This window comes from Panthera tigris, chromosome C1 (assembly GCF_018350195.1).
Source record: "Panthera tigris isolate Pti1 chromosome C1, P.tigris_Pti1_mat1.1, whole genome shotgun sequence".
NCBI classification, from domain to species: Eukaryota; Metazoa; Chordata; class Mammalia; order Carnivora; family Felidae; genus Panthera; species Panthera tigris.
Window position 1 is genome coordinate 185,407,970 of NC_056667.1, and position 24,806 is coordinate 185,432,775.

At 36.9% G+C, this 24,806-nt stretch overlaps 2 protein-coding genes across 12 annotated transcripts in view; one reads left to right on the forward strand and one right to left on the reverse strand.

Annotated features, from left to right (window-relative positions):
* The window catches only part of FAM126B (family with sequence similarity 126 member B), a 90,354-nt gene extending 80,200 nt beyond the window's left edge, over positions 1–10,154 (reverse strand). For 5 of the 8 annotated variants that reach the window (XM_007090007.3, XM_007090006.3, XM_042995042.1 and 2 more), the window contains exons 1-2: positions 9,839–9,890; positions 9,046–9,079 (exon numbers count right to left, since the gene is read on the reverse strand). The gene's annotated coding sequence lies outside the window, so the exon portion shown is untranslated. Of the gene's footprint in view, positions 1–9,045; positions 9,080–9,798; positions 9,891–10,072 lie in introns of those variants that run through there. The other 3 variants (XM_042995041.1, XM_015540973.2, XM_042995045.1) reach the window with 3 other exon arrangements.
* Positions 10,067–18,791, forward strand: NDUFB3 (NADH:ubiquinone oxidoreductase subunit B3). 4 transcript variants are annotated; one of them, XM_007090003.3, is made up of 3 exons: positions 10,067–10,204; positions 16,458–16,599; positions 18,503–18,791. In XM_007090003.3, exons 1-3 carry the CDS (start codon positions 10,183–10,185, stop codon positions 18,657–18,659), a joined length of 321 nt encoding a protein of 106 aa, XP_007090065.1. In that variant the 5' UTR covers positions 10,067–10,182; the 3' UTR covers positions 18,660–18,791. The 4 variants fall into 4 exon arrangements, with proteins under 4 accessions (XP_007090065.1, XP_007090067.1, XP_007090066.1 ...); XM_007090005.3 differs by lacking the exon at positions 10,067–10,204 and adding an exon at positions 10,222–10,291; XM_007090004.3 differs by lacking the exon at positions 10,067–10,204 and adding an exon at positions 10,298–10,454.
* Positions 18,792–24,806: the final 6,015 nt, after the last annotated feature.

Consider the following 24,806-nt stretch of genomic DNA (forward strand, 5'->3'; position numbering starts at 1 on the left):
AAGTCAAATGTGACCTCATGACTTGCTTTGAACAACAAGCAGAAATGACTCCTCTGGAAGCAGTTAATTGCCAATATGCACTCTCCAACGTGTTCTTCCCTTGCCACTATGACTACAGAGCAGAAATAAATATAAAGATGCAATGGTGATCTATCATATAGATAATAGCTGCCCTATAGTCACCCAGGCTCGCAGAATTTTACATGAGAATAAACAAATCTTTTTTTTTTTTAATTTCAAGCCATTATTTGAAGACTGGTTATTACCACTACATAAGAAGCTGATCCTGACTTTAAAAAAAAAAGAAAGAAAAAAAAAAAAGAAACTGATCCTATGACTACAAAAGGTTATATATACAATGAGGTTAGCACAGGCCCCCAAAGCACAAATAAGCCTTAAAAACAAATGGCTCAAACACCCATGGCATACACTTCACTAAATCTATGAACCTGCAGAGTTCCCTATGATAAAAAAAGAAAGAAGTCAGGCCTGGTTTAAACATGGTTCCATATGACATTGGCATTACCCCTAACAGAGGTGGCCTTGAAACACAGCAGAAAAGGGAAATCCTCCCAGGAGGCAGATATACAAGTAGTTGTATCACAAGGTGGTTGTTCCCTATGCCTGAAGAGAGAGATGACCAGAGGTACATATCTAAGGTTTGGCTACATGGGCTCTGTCATCAGTACTTGCTCAATATGCTCATGAACAAAATGGCCTTGTCAGCAGGAATAGAAATTACCTTGGCTCAACACAGATGCCCCTCACCAATGTTTACCTGCAACTCCATGACATGCCAGGCTACCTTACACTTCCATGTATTTACTGGCTACCCTCCTCCTCTCTTGAATGCCTTTCAACTACCCTCTAGCATAACCACCTTACTCTTTCAAGACTCAGATCAGCAGTCACTTCCTCTTTATTCTTTTTTTTTAATTCCTAATGTTTATTTATTTTTGAGAGAGAGTGAGAATGAGTGGGGGAAACGGCAGAGAGAGAGGGAGACACAGAATCAGAAGCAGGCTCCAGGCTCTGAGCCATCAGCACAGACAGAGCCTAATGTGGGCCTGAACTCACGAACCCGTGAGATTATGACCTGAGCCAACTGCTCAACCGACTGAGCCACTAAGGCGCCCCAGTCACTTCTTTAAAGTCCTTCTTGGGGCGCCTGGGTGGCGCAGTCGGTTAAGCGTCCGACTTCAGCCAGGTCACGATCTCGCGGTCCGTGAGTTCGAGCCCCGCGTCAGGCTCTGGGCTGATGGCTCGGAGCCTGGAGCTTGTTTCTGATTCTGTGTCTCCCTCTCTCTCTGCCCCTCCCCCGTTCATGCTCTGTCTCTCTCTGTCCCAAAAATTAAAAAAAAAATAATAATAATAATAAATAAAGTCCTTCTTAGCATACAACCCTGTATCCATTCAGAGCCCCTTCTTTCCCTCTCACTCACAAATCCTCAATCTAGAGTCCACAGACTGCCAGGAATCTGTAAACAAAACTCATAAACTTTGACAGGAAAAGAATTATATCATTCTTTTTATTAATCTCTACCTAACTTTTATCATTTCATTTGATTATAAATGTAGGCAAAACAAAAACAAAACAAAACAAATCCATAGTATTTTCTGTGTCTTGGTCACCAACAGATATCACAGGTAGTTTCATATCAAATTACAGTTATTGCAGACATCAAAATATCATTTATACTCATCATTACTTCATGCCATGTTTTTCTGGTTAAAGAGCTTCTGCTCTACACTGGGGGGGAAAAAAGCTATTTGCAACAACAGTCTCTCTTCTTAAAAGCACACAAAACATCAAGAGTGATTCTTTTAGGACCTCTTTCTCTAGCCTTTAGGGAAGGGAAACGGCCTTCAATCCTTCTTCTTAGGAAGCAGAGAACAACTGATTTCTTCCCATTAATATTGCTCTTTGAAAGGAGTCATCTCTCCCTCTCCATCTTAAGGCTCTTGGAAATTGATATGGTACATAGAATGACGGTGGTAACTAGTCCTAATAGCACACAGTACTTAATACTTTCCATTCCCAGAAACCTGTATACAAGTTTATTAGTCCTATTACTAAACTCTTGGCTTCTCTAGGACAGGACAGGGAACATTCCTCAGCTGTGTTTGTATTTCCAGTTCTAACAAGGCCAGAGCACAGTTAGTACTTAATTCACGTCTAGTGGATGGATGACTTGACAGCAACGAATGGGCAGTCAGCAGCAGAATCAGCAGAGAAGACAGGAAGCAAATATGGCAGAGACTATTAGTTCCCACCCAATATAGATGCCTACCTCTATCCCCATTGATTTGGTCTACATGTTCAGCTAAAAGCCATTTCAGAACCTCACTTATAGCCAAATGACTAAGTTCTGGTAAATGAGATCAGAAGAAATAGTGTGTGGGTAATTCTAGAAAGATTTCTTTTTTTTTTTTTTCAATATTTATTTTGGGGAGAGAAAGCATGAGTGGGGGGGGAGGCAGAGACAGAGGGAGAGAGAGAATCTGAAGCAGGCTCCATGCTGTCAGCACAGAGCCCAATGTGACCTGAGCCAAAGTCGGATGCTCAACTGACTGAGCCACTCAGATACCCCTAGAAAGATTTCTTAGAAGATGAGAAGTGTGCCCCCTTTGTTCTCCGCCTTTCCTTCTTCAAGTTTCTGATTTTTTTCCACAAGACAAAGAGATGAACTACTATCCCGTTTAAGCAATGGTTATTTCTTGTTTCTAGCAGCCAAACACAATTGCTTACTGATAAGGTAAAAAAGAGACTCCAAGCAACAAATCTGTGATCTAAGATGCCAACAGCCATCTTAGCTATGCTTCAATTTAATGATGATAAAACATAAAATATTTCCACTGAAATAGGCGGTAGAGTAGGAAGGAAGACTAAACAAAGAGCCTGTAGTCTGCAAAGGTACAGCACTATTATAGTTCAGCTGGAGGGGTGTTTATAGTAGTGTGATACAGTGACAAGATTTCATAATACTGTACTATAACTTCTTGCCAACATTTGGAAGTTATGTTCTAGAACAGTACTGTGGCTTATAAAACTGTGACTGGCAAGACCAAATTATATGAAAATAAGAAGTTAGAAAAAATAAACATTTTGATGAAAGATGTTAAATCAGCTGTTTAAAAGCTGTTTGAATAGGGGTGCCTGGGTGGCTCAGTCAGTTAAGCATCTGACTTTGGCTCAGGTCATGATCTCACAGTTGGTGAATTCAAGCCCCGCATCATGCTCTCTGCTGTCAGTGCGGAGCCTGCTTTGGATCCTATCTCCCTCCCCCCCCCTCTGTTGGTTTTCTCCTTCTCTCACTCTCTCAAAATAAACAAACTTTAAAAGACAATAATAAGGGGCGCCTGGGTGGCTCAGTCGGTTAAGCATCTGACTTCGGCTCAGGTCATGATCTCACGGTCCGTGAGTTCGAGCCCCGCATTGGGCTGTGTGCTGACAGCTCAGAGCCTGGAGCCTCTTTCAGATTCTGTGTCTCCCTCTCTCTCTGACCCTCCCCTGTTCATGCTCTGTCTCTCTCTGTCTCAAAAATAAATAAACATTAAAAAAAATTTTTTTTAATTAAAAAAAAAGACAATAATAAAAGCTGTTCGTATAAAAAAAATATCAGTGACCTTTCTACAGATTAACCTCCTTCAAGTTCCCAAGTAATGCTGTTGTTGTAAGCAATAAGGTTGATTTCCTCACATATTATGCAAACTATTCTATTTCACAAAGATTTTGAACCTGCCTTACCTGGATTGCCATTTAACATCTTTTGTACTTGTATTTTTATTTTTACTTGTTAAGTCTCAGCAAAATTTTTCACAGTTCTTAGCAAATATATCATTTTGGGGGAGTGTTTTTTATCCTTACATTAAGAAAATGGAAAATAATCTGATCTCTCTGTAGATTACTGTTAATAGACTGAATATGTCTCCCCAAAATTCATATAATGAAATACTAACCCCTAATGTAACAGTATCAGAAGGTGGGGCCTTTGGGAAGTGATTAAGTCATGAAGGTAGAGCCCTCATAAGTGGGATAAATACACTTATACAAGAGAGCCCAGACAGCTCTCTCCCACTTTTGCCATGTGATAACACAATAAGAGGACAGCCATTTCTGAACCAGGAAGTGTGCTGTCAGTAGAAACACAACTTGCTGGTACATTGACCTTGTACTTCCCAGCTTCCAGAATTGGGAGAAATAAATGTTTGTTGTTTAGGCCACCTAGTTTATGGTATTTGGTTATAGCAGCTCAAACTGACTGTGACAGAGGTCTTCTTCTATTTCTCCATTCCCCTGAATTTAGGCTAGCCTGGTGAGTTGCTTTTGGAAGGAACATTATGAAAGTTGTGAGGCCTAAGCCCCAAAGAGGGCTTGCAGCCCTGCAGCTTCCACCTTCACTTTTTTAGAATGCTGCCCTGAAAATGCCATGTAAGGATGCCAGACTAGCCTACTAGAGAATGAGAAGCCATACTGAGAAGACTGAAGGACTTTAATGGACAGCCAGCACCAAGTGCAAACATGCGAGTGAGGACACCTTGAACCTTCCAACTCAGTCAATTCTTCAGGCAGTTTCAACTACATGAGAGTCCAGTGAAACCAACAGAGGTACTGCTCAGTAAACCTACAGAATGATGAAAAATTATCAATCTCTTTGCCCTCAGTCATTAGGTTTTGGCATAGTGTGTTAGGCACCAATATAAAAACAAAACTTTAAAGTAACAATACTTAAAATAGTACCTTAAAGATGAGAAAAATCACTCAAGATTTTTGTTTTTATCTTTAATTCACCGATTGTAGTATTCTGAAGGTCATGCTGACTCCAATGCTTCATTCCACTATGATTTAAAAAAAATAAAATTATGGTGCCTGGACGGCTCAGTCTGTTAAGCATCCAACTTCGGCTCAGGTCATGATCTTGTGGTTCACAAGTTCGAGCCCCACGTCAGACTATGCTGACAGCTCAGAGCCTGAAGCCTGCTTCAGATTCTGTCTCCCCCTCTCTCTCTGCCCCTCCCCCGCTCATGCTTGATCTCTCAAAAATAAATAAACATTAAAAAAAATGAAATTAATGTATGAAAGTACAACAGGGAACCATTAAAGGACTATGCATGTGGTAAGTAATATGTGATAGGCACTTCAGAAAGAGTACTCTGGTTGCACTGTAGAATGGACTGGAGCGAGAAAAGACTGAAGCCAGGGTGACCCATAAGTGGAATAGTCCTAGTGAAAGAGGTGAGAGGCCTGAACTATCATTATTGCTGCTGCTACTACTATTATATTTATTGTGTATTTATGATGCACCAAGTACTGTAATAAGAAACTTACTTATATTTTCTCATTTAATCTTTGTAATTACCCTTCAAAATTTTTTTATTTTGAAATAGACTCACAGGAAGTTCCCAAAATATGTGCCAGGAGGTCCCAGGTACCCTTGGTCTACTTTCCCCCAATGGTAACATCTTGCATAACTATGATAAAATATCAAGACCAGGAAATTCACATTGGTACAGTCTACAGAGGTTATTCAGGTTATCACCAGTTATATAAGCACTCATTTGTGTGTGTATAGTTTTGTACAATTTTATAACATATGTATATTTGTGTAACGACTGCCACAATCAAGATACAGAACTGTTCTATCAAGAGGCTCCCCTCTCCCTGGTTCCTAACCCCTGGTAATGATTAATCTGCCCTTCATCACTACAATTTTGTTATTTAAAGAACATTATATACATGGAATCATACAGTATGTAACCTTTTGAGAGTGGCTTTTTTCACTTGAGAGTCTTCCAGGATGTTGTATGTATCAGTAGCTCGTTCTTTTTTATTGCTCGCTCTAGTGGTCCATGGTATAAATGTGCCAGTTTGTGTAACCATTCACTTGTTGAAGAACATTTGAATTGTTTCCAGTTTGGAGCTATTTGTAATAAAGTTGCTATGAACATTTATGTACAGGTTTTGTATGAATATAAGTTTCAATTTCTCTGGAATAAATGCCTAAGAATGCAACTGGACAGTTGTACAACTCTGTTTTTAAACAAAGAAATTGAGGCTACAAATGTAGATAGTACACCTCTAAGTCCTAACTCTTCATACTTTTTTTAAAGGTTATAGAAATTGAGAGAAGTAAATGGGATTTAAAAAGTAATAAGAAGGTAGAGTCCACAGAACCTAACATTATTGACATGAGGGGTATATGAATAAAAAGTGTCAAAGATAATACAAGGTTCCAGCTTTACCACATAGATGATAAAAGAATAAAACATGAATTCACTTTTAGACATACTTTATTTGAGGGACCTGCAGGTCATTCTCATCTAGAATGCAATTAGGTTTATAGGATAGGAACCAGAAATCAAGAAAAAGCTCTGGATTAAGGACTCAGATTTAAGAATCATCACATTTAGATGCTAACTGAGCAAACAAAATCAAAAGAACAAGGTACAGAATGACAAGAGATCTGACCACAGAACTCTGAACAGAAACATTCACTCCTAGTGTTTTTCCACAAACAATAAAGCAGTAGGTACTATGATAGACTGCAAATTCATATTAACTTTAGATTTTACAATTATCAAGTAGAAAGAACCACAGTATACTCTCCACTCCCATTTTCATTTAGACAGAAGTAACTACAAAAGGAATACATTCTGATTAAAAAGCTTTATTACTACTGTTTAATACCATAATGGTAGATAAATGTCATTTTGCATTTGTCCAATGTACAATACCAAGACTGAACCCTAATGTAAGGTATGGACTTTGGTCCAATTCTAGTTTGGTTCTAAAACTAGATAGCTTTCAGAGACATTAAAAGAACAAGACATGACTAAATATCTGTGCAAATCAGCACAGGTCTGAATCGTGGAAGAAATTAGCTTGGTTTATGGAAAGCAGCTAACTGCCAAGTAAAAACTAATCCAAATCAAAACATTCAACACAATTTTTATTTCTGGAAATTTTAGCTCCTGGCTAGAAAATCTACCCCAAATATGACATTAAATGGTGAAATTTTATTGAGCTATAAAAATATTGGTTGATTTGGCAGCCCTTTCTTTTCAAGTGAAAACTACTATTGCTATTTTACACAAGTATGAGAGCCGTGAATTAGATGAATAATTCTAAAGTGGAAGCCAGTGATGAACCATATCATCTAGGAGGGTCTTTTTTTCTTCAAAATATATCTACCTCCCTTCATATTCCCCCTATCTGAAGCGAAGTGGAGGTGATATAATGGATATGTGCGTATGATTTTTTTTTTTTTTTTTTAGCTCCTAGATTATTCTGATACATATGTAACTCGCCACCTTCATGGAGAATTTCTGAATTAGGTCCAACTCTATTTTTAAACACTGTATCAACAGCAGGCAAAGGACCAGAGCTACAAAGAGAAAAGAGCTCAGTAGAAGGCTCAGCAGGTAAGGGCTGTACTCACGCCAGTTGTAAGCCACCTTCAGAGCTTTCTATGCCTGCTCCCTCCAGAATTCATTATGTTACATTTCAGACAATGACAAATACTCCGGTCATCATCCTGAGAAAGCACATAGTCTACTAGCAGGATAAAAATATAAAAAGAAGCTATTTTAAACATGAGAAAAACTAAGAAGCCACAAAGAATGAAAGACAGAAATTCTTCCGTTCTTGCATTAAAAGAACAACAACAAAGTACTTTTTTGTGTGCAGCTAGTAACTTGTTTGGAGACTTTCTGTCCACATTTTATTATTTTAGTGTTTTATTATGTAGCATTGGTTTTTCTATTATAAAGCCCAGTCAAGCTGAAAATCTTAATCATTATAGAACTTAATAAAACACTATTAAATGCCAAAACTGTGAATTAAAAACATTCAAACAAACCCAAATCCATATTGCATATCAAGATGGCTTAACAGTTGGGTTAAAAAAGCTTTGAAGGTCTATTTTAGAGCAAAAAATGTTATTTCTTTACACCCAGTGTTTCAAATTCCTTATAAACAGCTCCAATACTGAAATGTGTCAGAAAACTGGGCTTCTAATGATGTGGAAATAATAAGCCAATTATTATTATATTCTAATTCTGACTAGTGTTTTTTAAATCACTTGGTAATTTCCTACCCAATGTTCAACTCTGTTGCATTCTACAATGACACCTACTGGCCATTCAACATCAGCCATTAGTTCTCTAAGACAGCTCTAGCAGGCTGGTTACATAAGAAGAAGAAACACATACATACACACAGAAACACACAGACACGCACACCATCCTGCAAAAAAGCAGAGATTTGTTCACAGGTACTCACACTACAGAAATGCACCCAAAATAGAAGCAGAAGTATTCTTTATGACTGAGATAGAATTACTCTTGCAAAAAGGTAAAAAGACAATGAGTGAAACACCAAGTATCCAAATTTTTATCTGAAGGACTGATAAATATCTCAGTACTCTAAACATTTCAGAACAAACTCCAATGATCCACCTCTCTTTAACAAATGATATTCAGAGAAAAAAAGCAAGTCTTTTAATTTAGGTTCTGGGATATACTAATATAAATTATCATTAATACAAAAAGGAAAATTATACACTTGCTCATACTACATTAGTCTTTATCTTCTCAACTATAGGCTACATTTCAATCAGCTTAAATTTTAGCAATTTATAATGCTTCTTTTAAAACACCTCTCCAGTGGGCTATAAAATCAAATTTTATAGCAAAATGTAGTTCGACCTTTGGTAACACCTACGGAATGGAATTCCTATTTTATTCTACATTCCACTGTGCAAACAATTATAAAAACTCAAAAAATGTTAATTTACAGTTAATTATGTCTGTAAATACATTTTACTTCACTAGGAAAGGTTCAAAGAGCATACTTATTAAACCTAAGAAACAATTCATAACTAGTTCATCAGACTTAAAAAGCAAATTACTTAAAAGATGACTTCCCCGCCCTACCTCCTTCAAACCACCACCTTATTTTCATAGTCCCTAACATTCACAATTCGGGGGGGGGGGGTGCGGAAATCTAGCAACTAATTTTCTAGTCATTTTCCAACTCGCACTTACCTCCTACTATAGATTTTTGCGGCTCTCCACTTTCCTGAAGATTAAAAAAAAAAAAGTATTTGTAATCAACCTTGACCCTCAAAACAAATAAATTCATGAACTATACAAACACGAACCTAGTCGCTCGTCTCAAACTAACATTATCTCTCAACACAAATCCGTATTTGGGATAAGCTCTTCCTGATTACTCTATCCTTCATGCTTCTTCACCTACAGAAACTGCCAAGGTAGAAACCACTCAAACCAACGAAAAAAACTATTCTGACACATCAATAGGTTGCAAGACCTCTTCCAAGAGCGACAACCTAGTTATTTGGGTAAATGATAGCCAACGATTACATAATGTATAGCTATAAACAGTTTGAAGGATCTGACCGCCAGTAAATGTTTCTTCTCCACACACCCTTCCCACCCCGGGAAATGGCCATAAGAAGCAATTCCTAGGATTTCTCTCAGGTGCCTGCAATGCCGCGTCTTTTTCTCTCTTGGAGCTTCATGCAAGGAAGTCGTCCAGCTCTCATGATACCGTCTTGCTTCTGCCTCTCTCCGCCAGCGCCACCGCAGCCCCCACGCCCTAGGCCCCCTTGTCGCCCCGCAAGGTTCAGCCTCCACCCGCCTCAGCTGCCTTCTCCTCACGACCCTCCCAAGCTACCTTGTCTACGCGAGGTTCCGGAACCACCAACACTCCAGCTGCCCCCTCCCCAGACCCCCCTCGTCAGTTCCTGCAGCCGAGAGAAGAAAAACCGTCCTGACCTGGCACTCTGCGTCCCCCAAAGACAGCGCCGCCGCCTACCTGTCACCCCGCTGCCTCCGGCTTCTTACCGCCACCGCCTCCCGCAGCAGCCTGCCAACTGCAGCGCAACAACCAGCCTTCCCATTGGGTGAGTCCGCGCTCAACAACTGCCTCACTTATTGGCTGGAGTATGTCTGCGGTCCTCCCCTCTGTGCAGTGTCTAAGGATTCCGGTCTCCAAGCAAGGAAAACATCACTCTTTCCCTGCCATTCTGTCCTCTACAATTACTCTTACCTCAGTCAGACCACTGATGCACAGGTGTGCGGAAAAAAATGTCGGCTTCCAGCATTCTCCATGTACCCTCCACTGAGTCCAGGAATCCGTGACCCAGTGCGGAACGTTAAATGGCCTCTCTGCTTTCCTGCGGTAAGTCACTCAGGCGACAATTTCCGTTTCCGCTTGGCTCCGGCTGGAGGGTTAATTGAGTGTCGTGAGAGGTCAGATTGCTGTCAGGTAAATTAGAGTTGGTGGGAGACTTCTTGATCAGGAATAAGAGTGAGACTGTATTCTGGGGATTGTACAAAAGGGAGAGACTAAACCGGGAAAGAGCCTGAGAGTATGTACCTCGAGGGAAGAAGATCGAAGAACTAGCAAGAGAGAACAATGAAGTCCTGGGGTAATTAGGGGTAGTTTGTAGAAGAAAGTGGTGAGAGTTACTGTGCTTATACTTTTTTCCTCCTTTCCCACCCGCAAACCCCCGCCGCATGTTTTCTGGTTTACCTTTGAACTGAATAAAATCAGAACAGCCTCAAATCTAGAAATTGTAAAATAAGAATAATTGGAATATCTGCCTCACAACAAGCATGTATGGTTTTAGCAAGGCTTTTTTTCTGGTGTGAATGTTTATGCAGAAAGCAGTGTACGAAAATCACATTCAGTTTTATAGAGTGGTTACTATTTTTAAATTACACATAAGTAGGCGCAGGGACTGGAGGGGACACTAAAAGTTCACTTGTCTTTTATTTTCTAATGTTCTAATTCACAAGTTTAAAAATGAGGGGTAGTTGGGATATGTACTTGAAAGTCGTTGGAAAACCATAAAATTACATGTACTGTAAGTGGCATTATCCTCATTTTTTAAATTGTTTTTTAAGCTTTCGTTTTTTAATGTTTATTTATTTTAGAGAGAGCATGAGTGGAGTAGGGGCAGAGAGAGAGAGAAAGAGTAGGAGACACAGAATCCGAAGCAGGTTCCAGGCTGTGAGCTGTCAGCACAGAGCCCGATGGGGGTCTCAAACTCAGGAGCTGTGAGATCATGACCTGAGCTGAATGAAGCTGGATGCTCAACCAACTGAGCCACCCAGGCGCCCCTATTATCCTCTTATTTCATAGTTAGGGAAAATATGCCAGCCCAGGTTAGTGGAGGTTGGTCACCAAATTACAGGTTTACTCCAAACACAAGAAGATAGCTTTTTTAAAATTTCATGATCACATGTTCTTTCTTTGTAGCACTAATGACCTTGCTGGATTTTTTTGTCTGAACGGTTCTGAAACTGAAATAATTATCCGTTGTTGAGTCCTTGGCGTAATTTGTTATTTTATCTAATTTTAGTTTTTATTGTGAAGTTTACATAACAGAAGGGTGTATAAAACATAAATACATTTAAATAATTATAATTAAGCAAACCCTGTGTAACCACCCTTCAGGTTAGAAAATGAAGCATTGCCAATAACTTAGAACTTGCATTTTCAGCAGAGGTGATTGCCCTTCAAGGAGGTGAAAATTTGTTCTTGGAGGAGAGGTGAAAAAAAATCTTAAAGACAAAACAAATAACAAAGACTACAATGGTTTGTGGCCCTCCAAAGAGCCATGGTATGTAAGCAGATATACAGTATATCTGTGGTATTAAAATTTCATTGGAGGGGGAGGAATGAAAACATCATAAGGGGAAAAAAATATCCAAAAATGCTCCTTTGGGGTGCAAGAATTAAAAACTAGATTGAAAAACACTGCCTTAGAAGCTCCCTGTCTGAGCTTCTATGATTCTATCTCCTTCACCAAGATGTACTACTGTCCTGACTTGTCATAAACATTCACTTTTTTTACTTTACTTTTTTTTTTTTACTTTAATTTTTCCATCTATGATGCATTTCTAAAAAATGAATTGTTTGGCTTTTCAATTTATATAAATGGGATCAAAGTGTATTTATCTTTTTTTTACTCTCCCTTCTTTGTGAGATTTGTTCATACTTTTGCATGTAGTTTTTCATTAGGTATTTTGTAATGTGTCTATTCCATAATTCATTAATGTGGGATGTTAGGGTCATTTACAGTTTGGGGCTAGCCACATAAACAATGTGGCTAAAAAGATTTTTATAAAATACATATATTGTTAAAAATATATGTATATTTCTATTGTTACATATAAAAAAACATGAGTTTTTTTAATAACAGTGCTATCCAAATATAAGGCAAGAGCTCATATAATTTACAGTTTTCTAATAACCATATTAAAAAGGTAAAAAGAAACAATTAATTATATATTTTATCTAACCCAGTATATTCAAATATTATTTCAGGATGTAATCAGTATTAAAAGTTATTAATGAAATATTTTACATTTTCTTTATACCATCTCAAAACCAATGTATTTTACACTTGCAGAATATTTTTGTTTTGTAAGTTTTCATAAATATAAACACTTGATCCAGTGTTTATATTTTGTAAAGTTTACAGTTGAAAAAACAGATTTGTTCACCTGAATTGTTCTAAACACACTTTAAAAATTTTTCAGTAACTGTGGCATCTGGGTTGCTCTGTTGGTTGAGCGATCGGCTTTGGCTCAGATCATGATCTCACGGTGCATGCATTTGAGCCCTGCATCAGGCCTGCTGCTGTCAGCACAGAACCTGCTTCGGATTGTCTGTCCCCCCGCTTCTCTGCCCCTTCCCCCTTGCACACTTTCTCTCAAAAATAAATAAACCTTAAAAACAAATTTTGTAGGGCACCTGGGTAGCTCCAGCAGTTAAGTATGTGTCTGACTTCAGCTCAGATCATGATCTTGTGGTTTGTGGGTTCGAGCCCTGTGTTGGGTTCTGTGCTGACAGCTCAGAGCTTGGAGCCTGCTTCAGATTCTGTCTCTCTCTCCCTCTCTCTCTCTCTCTCTCTCTCTCTGCCCCGCTCATTCTCCTCTCTCTCTCTCAAAAATAATAAGTAAACATAAAAAAAAATTTCCAATAACTGACTTGAGGATCCGATTTTAAATTTAAATTAAAATGACATAAAAATTCTAGCCACACTTTAAGTCCTAGTGGCTATGATACTGAATAGTGCAGGTCTAGACCTTAAGGTATTCAGATGCTCAACATTTCTAGGTCAGGCCAGTTTTTCACAATGGTTGTGCTAAGTCACATTTTTACCACCTGGGTACGAAAGTGGAAAGCACATCACAATGTGTTTTCCTCAAATCTCACAATCTTGCAAGGTAGGTTTTATGCTCATGTTATATGAGGAAACAAGTTCAGAGAGATTAAATGATAGGCCCAGGAGTTTATAGCTATTAATGGTGCATCCAGGACTTGATGTCAGATCTATATAGCACTAAAGTCTTTACTTAAGTAGAATTCTGAACTTCCTTCAAGTGATCAGGATATCATTGTTTGATTTATGACTATTGGAAGTGGAAATAATTTTTTTCCTGTGTTTGTATTCTTTTTTTTAATTATATTTTTTATTTTTTTTAATTTACATCCAAATTAGTTAGCATATAGTGAAACAATGATTTCAGGAGTAGATTCCTTGGTGCCCCTTACCCATTTAGCCCATCCGCCCTCCCACACCCCTCCAGCAACCCTCAGTTTGTTCTCCATATTTATGAGTCTTTTCTGTTTTGTCCCCCTCCCTGTTTATATTATTTTTGTTTCCTTTCCCGTATGTTCATCTGTTTTGTCTCTTAAAGTCCTCATATGAGTGAAGTCATTTCTTTCTCTGACTAATTTCACTTAGCATAATACCCTCCAGTTCCATCCACATAGCTGCAAATGGCAAGATTTCATTCTTTCTGATTATCGAGTAATACTCCATTGTATGAATATAAGTGGAAATAATTTTTAAAAGAAAACAAAAGTTTCCCTAGAAATTGTGTTCAACTTTTTGAAAAGTCATTGAAATATTCGATTTAGTAAGGGACTCTTTCTGAAATATTTTAATGAGGTAAAAGAGAAAACATATTGAATTTATTAAAAGAAATTAGGAGAAATGAGTGTATGTATACTTTCATGTTTTCTTTCAAAGATTTATCTCCCACATTACTTAGTATTTTGAACATAGTAATATTGTAACTTTGAAATAGCCTTCATGCATGGTAATGCTTCCATTTTCATTTTCCCAGGTCAAGCTATTTTATCAAAAAATGTTGATGTTTTGTATTCTTTTCCAAGTATATCGATGGTCAATTAGAGTTAATATTCTAGAATTGATACTTGCCAAAATGAGGGTTTGTCTTGTAATCTCTTTAAAGATTTTTGAATGAAACATTAAACAAAAAAAGTTTTTTAAAACATGGTTTGAAGAAGCCAAGACATCATTCTAATTAAATACTTCTAAAATTATTTCTTTTATAATAATGTATTGAATCTCAAAAGTTAGCCTGAAATCTGAAACTGTAATTTTTTTCCCTTTATATTATTGAATCCACCAAATAATAATAATAAGGAAATAATGGATCAGATGTTTTCACTTGAAATTGTGAATGTTGTTCTAGCTTGTGTTTGGTAGCTTGGTTTTTATTCTTTTTTAAATGTAAAAATCATCAAAATAATGTTTTGTGATTATCTTAATATGTCTAAATATAAAGGGTTGGTTAATTTGTCAGAATTACTATGTATAATTCCCACCCTCCCCCCATATTCTGAGAACTATTGTTTAATGGTATGAGCATTTCACATAATGTGTCTTTAGTATACACTATGTAATAATTACCTCTGTCTTCTAAAATGCAGTGTAAGAGCCCTGCCTTATTATTGGGCCTGTTCATAGTTATAAATGCAGAAATAATGGTAGTGATTATTTGGTTTGGTTTTATTTCTGGAGAGTGGTGATTATAGAATTGCTACCTTAAAGATTATAGAATTGTAACCTTAAAGAAAAGGGGGTATTAATTCATACCCCCTTAATTTGAAATTCATAACAATTTAACTGGGGACTGACCTGAAGTTTATTTTTACATTATCTATAACAGTAACACTAGTGGGTGGGGCTCCTGCCTGGCTCAGTCAGTAGAGCATGTGACTCTTGATCTGGGGGTGTCAAGCCCCACCTTGAGTGTAGAGATTATAAATAAATAAACAAACAAACAAAAAACACTAGTAAATTTGGTCTTTATTATAACCATTACAGGCATATTTTATTTAAGGAGCCTTTGGAGTCCTAAGGTCTCCATTGATCTAATTCAGTAGTCAGCGAACCAAAGCCTGCTGGGCAAATCCAGCCCATTGCCTGTTTGTGTACTGCCCGTGAGCTAAGATTGGTTTTTACAGATGAACGTTTGGAATGAATTTGATAACTAAGGAACACTAACTTTATGCCCCAGTTAAGCAAAATACTATCCCTAAAAAAAGGGAATTTAATTTTTTTCATCAGACCTGTTTTACAAAGAATTGTACTCCGTTATTCTTATATTTTGAAAAAAAAATTTTCTCTCATTATGTAACTACTTACAAAACACCCTTTTTAAAAAATGTTTATTTATTTATTGTTTGAGAGAGAGAGAGAGAGCAAGCCAGGGAGGAGCAAAGAGAGACAGGGAGAGAGAAATTCTAAGCAGACTCTGCACTGAAGGTGGGGCTCCAGCTCACAAACAGATCATGACTTGAGCTGAAACCAAGATTCAGACGCTTAACTGACTGAGCCACCCAGGCGCCCCACCTACAAAATATCCTTGATTTTACCTTTTGTTTCACAAAGGCCAAGATATTTACTATCTGGCTCTTTACAGAAAAAGTGCATATGATCTTAAATACTTAAACACAGTAACACTGCATTTTAAAAGAATCATCTAAACAAAGCAGGTAACAAAACAGTATGTACAACATTGTCGCTATGCATATTTACACATTATAAAAGGACTAGAAAGAAGGAACAGTATTATTGCTTGGAAGTTAGGGGCAAGGGCTGTGAAACCAAACTGCAAGGTTCAAAACCAGTTGGACCATTTACGACTTTTGTTACCTTCAGAAAGTTGCCTTATTGGAGCTTCATTGTCTCCATCTGTAAAATGGTGACAGTTACTGGAATTTAAGTTCAAAGAGTTGTTTTAGGAGTAATGGAGTTAATACATGTTAAAGCACTTTGGTGCTCCTGGCAGAGAGCACAATAAATGTTTGCTGTTCTTAAAATGAAAGGAACAAAAGTAAATGGGTATCTCTGAATGGTGGGAATATTGACTTTTTCTTTTTAAAATTTGTACATGTGTATTTCCTAAGTGAACGTAAACTAGTTATGTAATAAGATGCTGTTTGTAAAACCTATTAACTCAGAATTTTCAAATATTTATTTGACTCTTCTTTTAAAATATTAACAAATGTTTAGGTATTTTATATCTACAATCTGCATAGTAAACTTGGGTGCTTGATATCCACCATCTGCATATTTCTCTTTTATGTTAATCTTATCGTTTAGACATGGCCCATGGACATGGACATGAACATGGTCATGGTAAACTAAAACTTCCAGATTATAAACAATGGAAGATAGAAGGGACACCATTAGAAACTGTCCAGGAGAAGCTGGCTGCACGAGGGCTAAGGGATCCATGGGGCCGGTAAGAATAATTAAATAATCCAGATAGAATTTATTCTAGAGGATCAGTATCTAAGTTCCTTTTCTTTCTTTTTTTTTAATTGTTTTAGCTATTCTAGGTTCTTTGTATTTACATTTAAATTTTAAAACGAGCTTTTCAGTTTCTACTAAGGCTGCTTGAATTTTAATTGAGATCACATTAACTCATAGCTCAATTAGGGATAATTGATGTCTTAACAAGTTGAATCACTATATAGTATACCTGAAACTAATACTACACTGTCTGTTAACTAACTGGAATTTAAATAAAAACTAAAAAAAAGAAACTTGGTGTCTTAACACTATTGAGTCTTGTAGTCTATGGACAGTTTAGATTCTGTTTAATTTTCTCAGCAGTGTTTTATTTTATATACAAGTCTTATGTAGATTTTGTTAATTTTATCTTGAATTCCATATTTTTGTGCTATTGTAAATGGTATTGTTAAACATAAATTTTCAATTTTCTTTGCTAATATGTGAAAACACAATTGAGTTTTATAGATTGACTTTGTATCTTGTTACTTTGCTAAATTCACATTTTTCTTCTAACAGATTTTTTTTACAGATTTCTTAGAATTTACTTAATGATCCTTTTGTCTAAAATCAGTGTTACTTCCTCCTTTTCAATTTGTAAACTTTTTATTTCTTGTATTATTACTCTGGCTAACACTGCTAGTATAATGTTGAATAAAAGTGGTGTAAGCAGACATCCTTGCCTTGTTGCTAATTGGGGGAAAGCATTCAGTCTTTCACCACTAAATATATTAGTTGGAGGGTGGTCATAGATGCCCTTCATCAAGTTGTGGAGTTCTCTTTAGTGGTAAATGCTTTTTCTGCAGCTACTGAGATGCTCGCATTGTTTTTTTGTTCTGTTAATATGATGAATTACTCTTATTGATTTTAAAATCTCAAACCAAATCTTGCATTCCTGCACTATAAACCTTTCATCATGATGTTAGTATCCTTTCATATATTACTGGATTCAGTTTTCCAAAATTCTGTGGAGAATATTTGCATCTATGTTCATGATGGATATTATTCTATAGTTTTCTTCTGATATCTTTGTCTGGTTTTGGTATCTGAATTAGATGTGACTAGCTGTCATGTATTCTAGTAAGTCAGATTTTTTAGAGTTTAAGTGTATTTTGTCTTTTATAACATGATTTTTTCCACTTATTCATCCCTATCTGTGAGAGACTTTTTTTCACTAGAGGTCTTTGACTTCTGTTTACTTCTCTGTTCAGGATACTCTGAAGAATGATTGCCAGGGCAGGAAGTCAGTCTTCTAAAGCTCAGTCTGCTATGACAGGGAAAAGCTGTGAGCCTCTGGAATAGTAATAATAATGTTGAGTGTTACATACCCTCTGTGCCAGAATATATCATACTTTACCCTGTTTAATCTTTATAATAACACTATAAGGTAGATAGTAATCATCATTGAGTAAAAGTGGAAGCGAGCCCTGACAGGTTAAGTAACTTGTGCAGCCTAAGAGGCTGTGAAGAATCTAAGTGGCAGAGCAAAGTTTAATACCCAAGTTTCTAACTTCTCTTTATATGATGCTGTAATGACTGTTGTGGGCAAAGCCACACAGCTGACCAGTAATGAATAGGCTGAAGTGAGTCTTACATTTGGGAATTCTATAAAATCCTGATTATTAATGGCTGTGAAGTGTGAAATCATCAAGTCTTTTTTCTTCTGTTTTATATGTGAAACGTGGGCATATAGACCTAATTATCTTATGTCACAAAAGACTCCTATTGTGATCCACTTAGATTATCTTATATAGGGTTCCATTTAAGTCTGTTAGATGAAAATTAAGTCTGTTTTACTCAGTGAATGTACATAAGTTATGTGTGATTATAATTTTCCCTTTTTTTTCCTCTAGCAATGAAGCTTGGAGATACATGGGTGGCTTTGCAAACAATGTTTCCTTTGTTGGTGCATTATTAAAAGGATTCAAATGGGGATTTGCTGCATTTGTGGTAGCTGTAGGGGCTGAATATTACCTGGAGTCCCAGAAAAAAGAGAAGAAGCATCATTGAAGATAATACCTGAAAGTATCTTAAAGGCTTCTTAACTCTCCTATAAAAATAAGATTTCTTCAATGTACCCTACTCATCTGTGTGTTTTTCCCTAAAAATACTATTAAGATTTAATAAAGTATGAATACATTTGCTGGTCTTTTTTGTCATTAAAAAAAAAAAATGTCTTGCGGCATGTGGGTGGCTCAGTTGGTAGAGCATGGGACTCTAGATCTTGGGGTCATGGGTTCAAGCCCCACATTTGGTGTAGAGATTATTTAAAGTCTCAAGCCATATCAGATTTGGTTTGAAATATGTGGGGGATTGAGTACCAGCAGTTGTGCATTCTGCACAATCAGAACACTAGCATATATCTGACCAAATGGATATGTTTTAACAGGTTTTGTTTTCTGTTTTTTCAGGTTTTTTTAGTTGTTATAATGTTTGCCATCTAACTACTTTTAAGTGTGCAGTCTGTAGTACTAAATACATTCAAAATGTGTAACCATAACCACCATCCATCCCTATAACTTTTCGTCTTTTAAAATGAAAGTCTACACCTATTAAATAAGTCCCCATTTCCCCATCTCCCAACTATTGGTAACCACTGTTCCACTTTCTGTCTCTATAATTTTGACTACTCAAAAGTACCTCCTAAATGGATCCATAAAGTATTTGTCCCTTTGTAACTGGCTTATTTCACTTAGCATAATATCCTCAAGTTTCATCCATATTGTAGCATGGGTCAGAATTTCCTTTCTTATTAAATCTGAATAGTATTCTATTGTATGTGTATGCTAAATTTTGCTTATCCATTCAACCATTGATGGACACATGGTTTGCTTCTACATTTTATCTATTGTGAATAATGCTACTATGAACATGAGTGCACTCCAGTATGTTTTTAGATGGGAATTGGCCTTGTTGTTTTTACCATCCTCCGCAGGTGGTATAGATTATACTATAAAACAATTTACAGCCCAGTTCTGGTTGACATATCCATGTACTGTGTTCATTTTTCTTTATTGTGATGTTATCTACTCTTGCCTTAGTTCTCATTATCCTCATGATGTGAAAAGTTTGACATTTTTCCCCTGTATTTCTAACAATAAACCACATTTTTCCTACATTGAATTTTTAAATTTTAATTAAATTTCTAAGTAAAGTTGAGACTTAAATCTGAGCTTGTTGAAGAGAGGTAATATTTTTTCTTGAATAACAAAGTTAATATAAAACTCCAGGATATTTTTTTCCTTTGTTAATTTCTTCTTTATAAACCTAAACTTGAGAAATCAGTAAATACATGAGGTAAGAATTCCCAATAAGCTGATAGTAGTAAATGGAATGTGGTTAAATGAAATAATAAAAAAAGACTGCAAAAGATAAGGAAAGTGTTTAAAAAGGAACAAAGAACAAGAGGAAAAATAAAAATAACAAGATGGTAGATTTAAACTTAATCATATGAATAATTACATTAAATGTAAGTGGTCTAAAATTGAAACTCTAAAACTTTCCAATTAAAACACAGGTTGTTAGGGGCACCTGACTGCCTCAGTTGGTGGAGCATATGACTCTTGATCTTGGGGGTGTGAGTTTGAGCCCCACATTGGGTGTAGAGATTAAAATGGGTACCCTCTGTCTCGCTCTCTCTCAAAAATAAATAAACATAAAAAGACAAAACTATCAAAGCTCACTTAAGAAGTAGGTAACCTGGGGTGCCTGGCTTGCTCAATCAATATAGTGTGTGACTCTTGATCTCAGGGTCATAAGTTCAAGCCCCACGTTGGGTGTAGAACTTACTTTAAAAAAAAAAAAAGTAGATACCCTGAATAGCTATGAGTAAACTCATTTGCTGGGTTAGGTGCAGAAAAGATGGAAAGTGCAGTGCTTGACACATTTATGATAGAGAAAAACAATAATTTTTTTCTCCTATTTTTGAGTTTTTCTTATCTATCACAATTTTTTCTGGAAGCAAGGAGTGAAGTTTTCCTTACATTCTATTAATTTGAAAACTATTGCTTTAATTCCTTGGGAGCTGCAAAGCACACAAATCACTGTCATCTTAGCTACTGCCATTGCTTGGACTAGAACCAGTTAAATGTGATACTCATTCTTAAAATGTATGATCAAAGGACAATTGGAAATAATGTTAATTAAGTATTAGCCTCATAAATAAGCACTGTAGATGATTATATGTAAAAGTATTATTAGCCCCATTTTGTATGTAAGGCAAGTCCATAGTAAAGTAACAAAGCCTATGATGGCACAGCTAGTAAGTTCCAGAGTTAAATTTTCAACCCAGGTCTGACTCCATAGTAACCACTATATTACATTAGCTATCATGTTGGTATGTGATAAGTACTATAAGATGCCATAGAATTATTCTTTTGGATCTTTTCTCAGAACTATTTAATTATGCTTGAAGTAAACTGTAAGGATTTTTAAAAATCTAAATTATGGCATGTAATATTTAATGAAAAACAACAAATAGTGAATATAGTAATTTTTCTGTATTCCTGTACTTTGTTTTGCTTTTAAAGTTTATTTAATTTAGAGAGCTAGAGAGAGAACACACACGTGCACATGGGGCAGAGAGATAGGGAGACAGAGAATCCCAGGCAGACTCTGTGCTGTCAGACTGTCAGCATGGAGCCTGACACGGGGGCTCAACGTGAGACTCAAGTTGGGGCTCATGGTTGGGAACCATGAGATCATGACCTGAGTTGAAATCAAGGGTCAGATGCTCAACTGACAGAGCCACCCAGGTGCCCCTGTATCCCTGTACTTTGAAGGAAACTCTATTTTGATACACCTAATGAAAGAGGTTCACACATTTTTAAAAAAGTAACATGAGAGAGCACTTCAGGGGACAAGGTGGTATAGAGAATATATGTAAAGACAAAAACATGGAAAGAATAGGAACTTAACCGTGTGAGTGGTTAATATGATAGAAGAAAAAATTAGAAGAAAATGAAAAAGGAAAAGAAGGGTTTGCAGGATATTGGCATGATGGAAGCAGTAGAAACAAGCAGAACTTAGTGTTCAATGTATATTTACAGCCATGGGGTGTATTTACAGTCATCCACTTGCTGCTTCCATCAAATGTAGATTTTAATGATACTGTGGAAATGAAGATGCTATGTATTGGGTTTTAAAGGAAATGCAGTCTGATATTAATGTAAATTTGTTTAACTTCATAGAGAGAGGACATTGGCAAGGCCTGCTTAATTAGGAGCTAGAGAGAAGTATTCCGGTAAAAATAATTTCAGTGCTATCCTTGATTCTTCTCCTTTTCTTCCCTATTTCTGATATTTACCATTTTTCTTTTAAAAAGTTGGTTATCAGATTATAGATTCATTTTCTAACATGATGGTCCCCCAAATGGAATATACATAACTCAGGGAATGTGCAAGACCATCTACTGGGGAGAGAAGAGAAAACATTTAAGCTTACATACGTATTTTTTTCTTTTTTTTTTTTAAAGGTATATGCAGCTTTATGTTTATTGCAGCATCATTTAAGCTTACATTTATTTTTTTCATATTTAATAAAAATGAATTCAATTTTACTAATGTTTATTGTACAGATTGACAGTGGGATTTCCTCTCATTTTGTGGATTCCAAGTGGAATCCAATGTTCCATTGTTCCAAGCTAACATGCAGTGTAGACACTGTGCCCTTGGTTTCAGGAGTAGATTCCCATGATTCATCACTTACATACAATACCCAGCGCTCATCCAACAAGTGCCCTCCTCAATGCCCATCACCCATTTTCTCCTCCTCCCTCACCCCCCCTTTCAACCCTCAGGTTGTTCTCTGTATTTAACAGTCTCTTATGATTTGCTTCCTTCTCTGTTTGAAACTATTTTCCCCCTTCTCTTCCCCTATGGTCTGTTAAGTCTCTCAAATTCCACATATGAGTGAAAACATATGATATCTGTCTTCCTCTGACTGACTTATTTCACTTAGCTTAATTCTCTCCAGTTCTATCCATGTTGCTGCAAATGGCAAGATTTCATTCTTATTCATCGCCAAGTAGTATTCCATTGTATATACATACCACATCTTTATCCATTCATCAGTTGCTGGACATTAGGACTTTTCCCATAATTTGGTAATTGTTGATAGCACTGCTATAAACACTGAGGTACATGTGCCCCTATGAATCAGCATTCCTGTATCCTTTGGATAAATTCCTAGTAGTGCTATTGCTGGGTCATAGGGTAATTCTATTTTTAATTTTTTTGAGGAACCTCTACACTGTTTCTGCACCAGTTTGCATTCTCACCAACAGTGCAAGAGGGTTCTTGTTTCTTCACATCCTCACCAACATCTGTTGTTGCTACTCTAGCTGGTGTGAGGTGGTATCTCAATGTGGTTTTGATTTGTATTTCCCTGATGATGACTGATCTTTTCATGTGTCTGTTGGCCATCGGGATGTCTTCTTTGGAAAAGTGTCTATCCATGTCTTCTGCCCATTTCTTCACTGGATTATTTGTTTTTTGGGTGTTGACTTTGATATTTTCTGTATAGATTTTGGATACTAACGCTTTATCTGATATGTCATTTGCAAATTCTTCTCTCATTCCATTGGTTACCTTTTAGTTTTGTTGATTGTTTCCTTTTCTGTGCAGAAGCTTTTTATCTTGATGAGGTCCCAATAGTTCATTTTTGCTTTTATTTTCCCTGCCTTTGTAGATGTGTTGAGTAAGAAGTTGCTGCAGGTGAGGTCAAAGAGGTTGTTGCCTATTTTCTACTCTAGGGTTTTGATGGTTTCCTGTCTCATATTTAGGTCTTTCATCTATTTTGAGTTTATTTTTGTGTATGGTGTAAGAAGGTGGTCCAGTTTCATTCTTCTTTACGTTGCTGTCTAGTTCTCCCAGCACCACTTGCTAAAGAGACTGGTTTTTTTCCATTGGATACTCTTTCCTGCTTTGTCAAAGATTAGTTGGCCATACATTTGTGGGTCCATTTCTGGATTCTCTATTCTATTCCATCAGTCTGTGTATCTGTTGTTGTGCCAATACCACACTGCCTTGATGATTATAGTTTCATAGTAGAGGTTAAAGTCCAGGATTGTGATGCCTTCTGCCTTGTTTTTCTTTTTCAACATTACTTTGGCTATTCAGGGTCTTTAGTGGCTCCATACAAATTTTAGGATTGTTTGTTCCAGCTCTGAGAAGAATGCCAGTGCAATTTTGATTAGGATTGCATTGAATATTTAGATTGCATTGGGTAGTATTGACATTTTAACAATATTTGTTCTTCCAATCCATGAGCATGGAATGTTTTTTTCCATTTCTTTGTGTCTTCGTCAATTCCTTTCATAAGTCAGGATAGAAGGAACATACTGCAACGTCATAAAAGCCATGTATGAAAGGCCCACAGCTAATATCATCCTCACTGGGGAAAAACTGAGAGCTTTTCCCCTGAGATCAGGAACATGACAGGGATGTCCACTCTCACCATTGTTTTTTTTTTAATTTTTTTTTTTTAACGTTTATTTATTTTTGAGACAGAGAGAGACAGAGCATGAACGGGGGAGGAGCAGAGAAAGAGGGAGACACAGAATCGGAAGCAGGCTCCAGGCTCTGGGCCATCAGCCCAGAGCCCGATGCGGGGCTCGAACTCACGGACCACGAGATCGTGACCTGAGCTGAAGTCGGACGCTTAACCGGCTGAGCCACCCAGGCGCCCCCTCACCATTGTTTTTAACATAGTGTTGGAAGTCCTAGCCTCAGCAATCACAAAACAAAATGAAATAAAAGGAATCCAAATTGGCAAAGAAGCAGTCGAACTTACACTTTTTGCAGATGACATACATGATAGTCTACATGGAAAACCTGAGAGACTCCACCAAAAAGCTGCTAGAACTGATATATGAATTCAGCAAAGTCACAGGATATAAAATCAGTGTATAGAAATCGGTTGCATTTCTATACACCAATAATGAAGCAATAGAAAGAGAAATCAAGAAAACGATCCCATTTACAATTGCACCAAGAACCATAAAATACCTAGGAACAAACCTCACCAAAGATGTAAAAGATCTGTATGCTGAAAAGTAAATAAGCTGTCTTAAAGGGGAAGTGGGAGTTCTACCCTTCAAAGCAGACAATAAAGGAACTTTTCAGCAAATTGTTACAGACTGTACTTTGTATGTGCTTG

What these genes read in the sequence shown, in the direction of transcription:
- NDUFB3 (XM_042995047.1), top strand. Translation starts at nt 11,624, where the DNA reads ATGGTTTGTGGCCCTCCAAAGAGCCATG. An exon ending in TGGCCCTCCAAAGAGCCATG is followed by an intron (nt 11,652 to 16,457) that starts GTATGTAAGCAG and finishes CTTATCGTTTAG; the next exon opens with ACATGGCCCATGGACATGGA. An exon ending in CTAAGGGATCCATGGGGCCG is followed by an intron (nt 16,600 to 18,502) that starts GTAAGAATAATT and finishes TTTTTCCTCTAG; the next exon opens with CAATGAAGCTTGGAGATACA.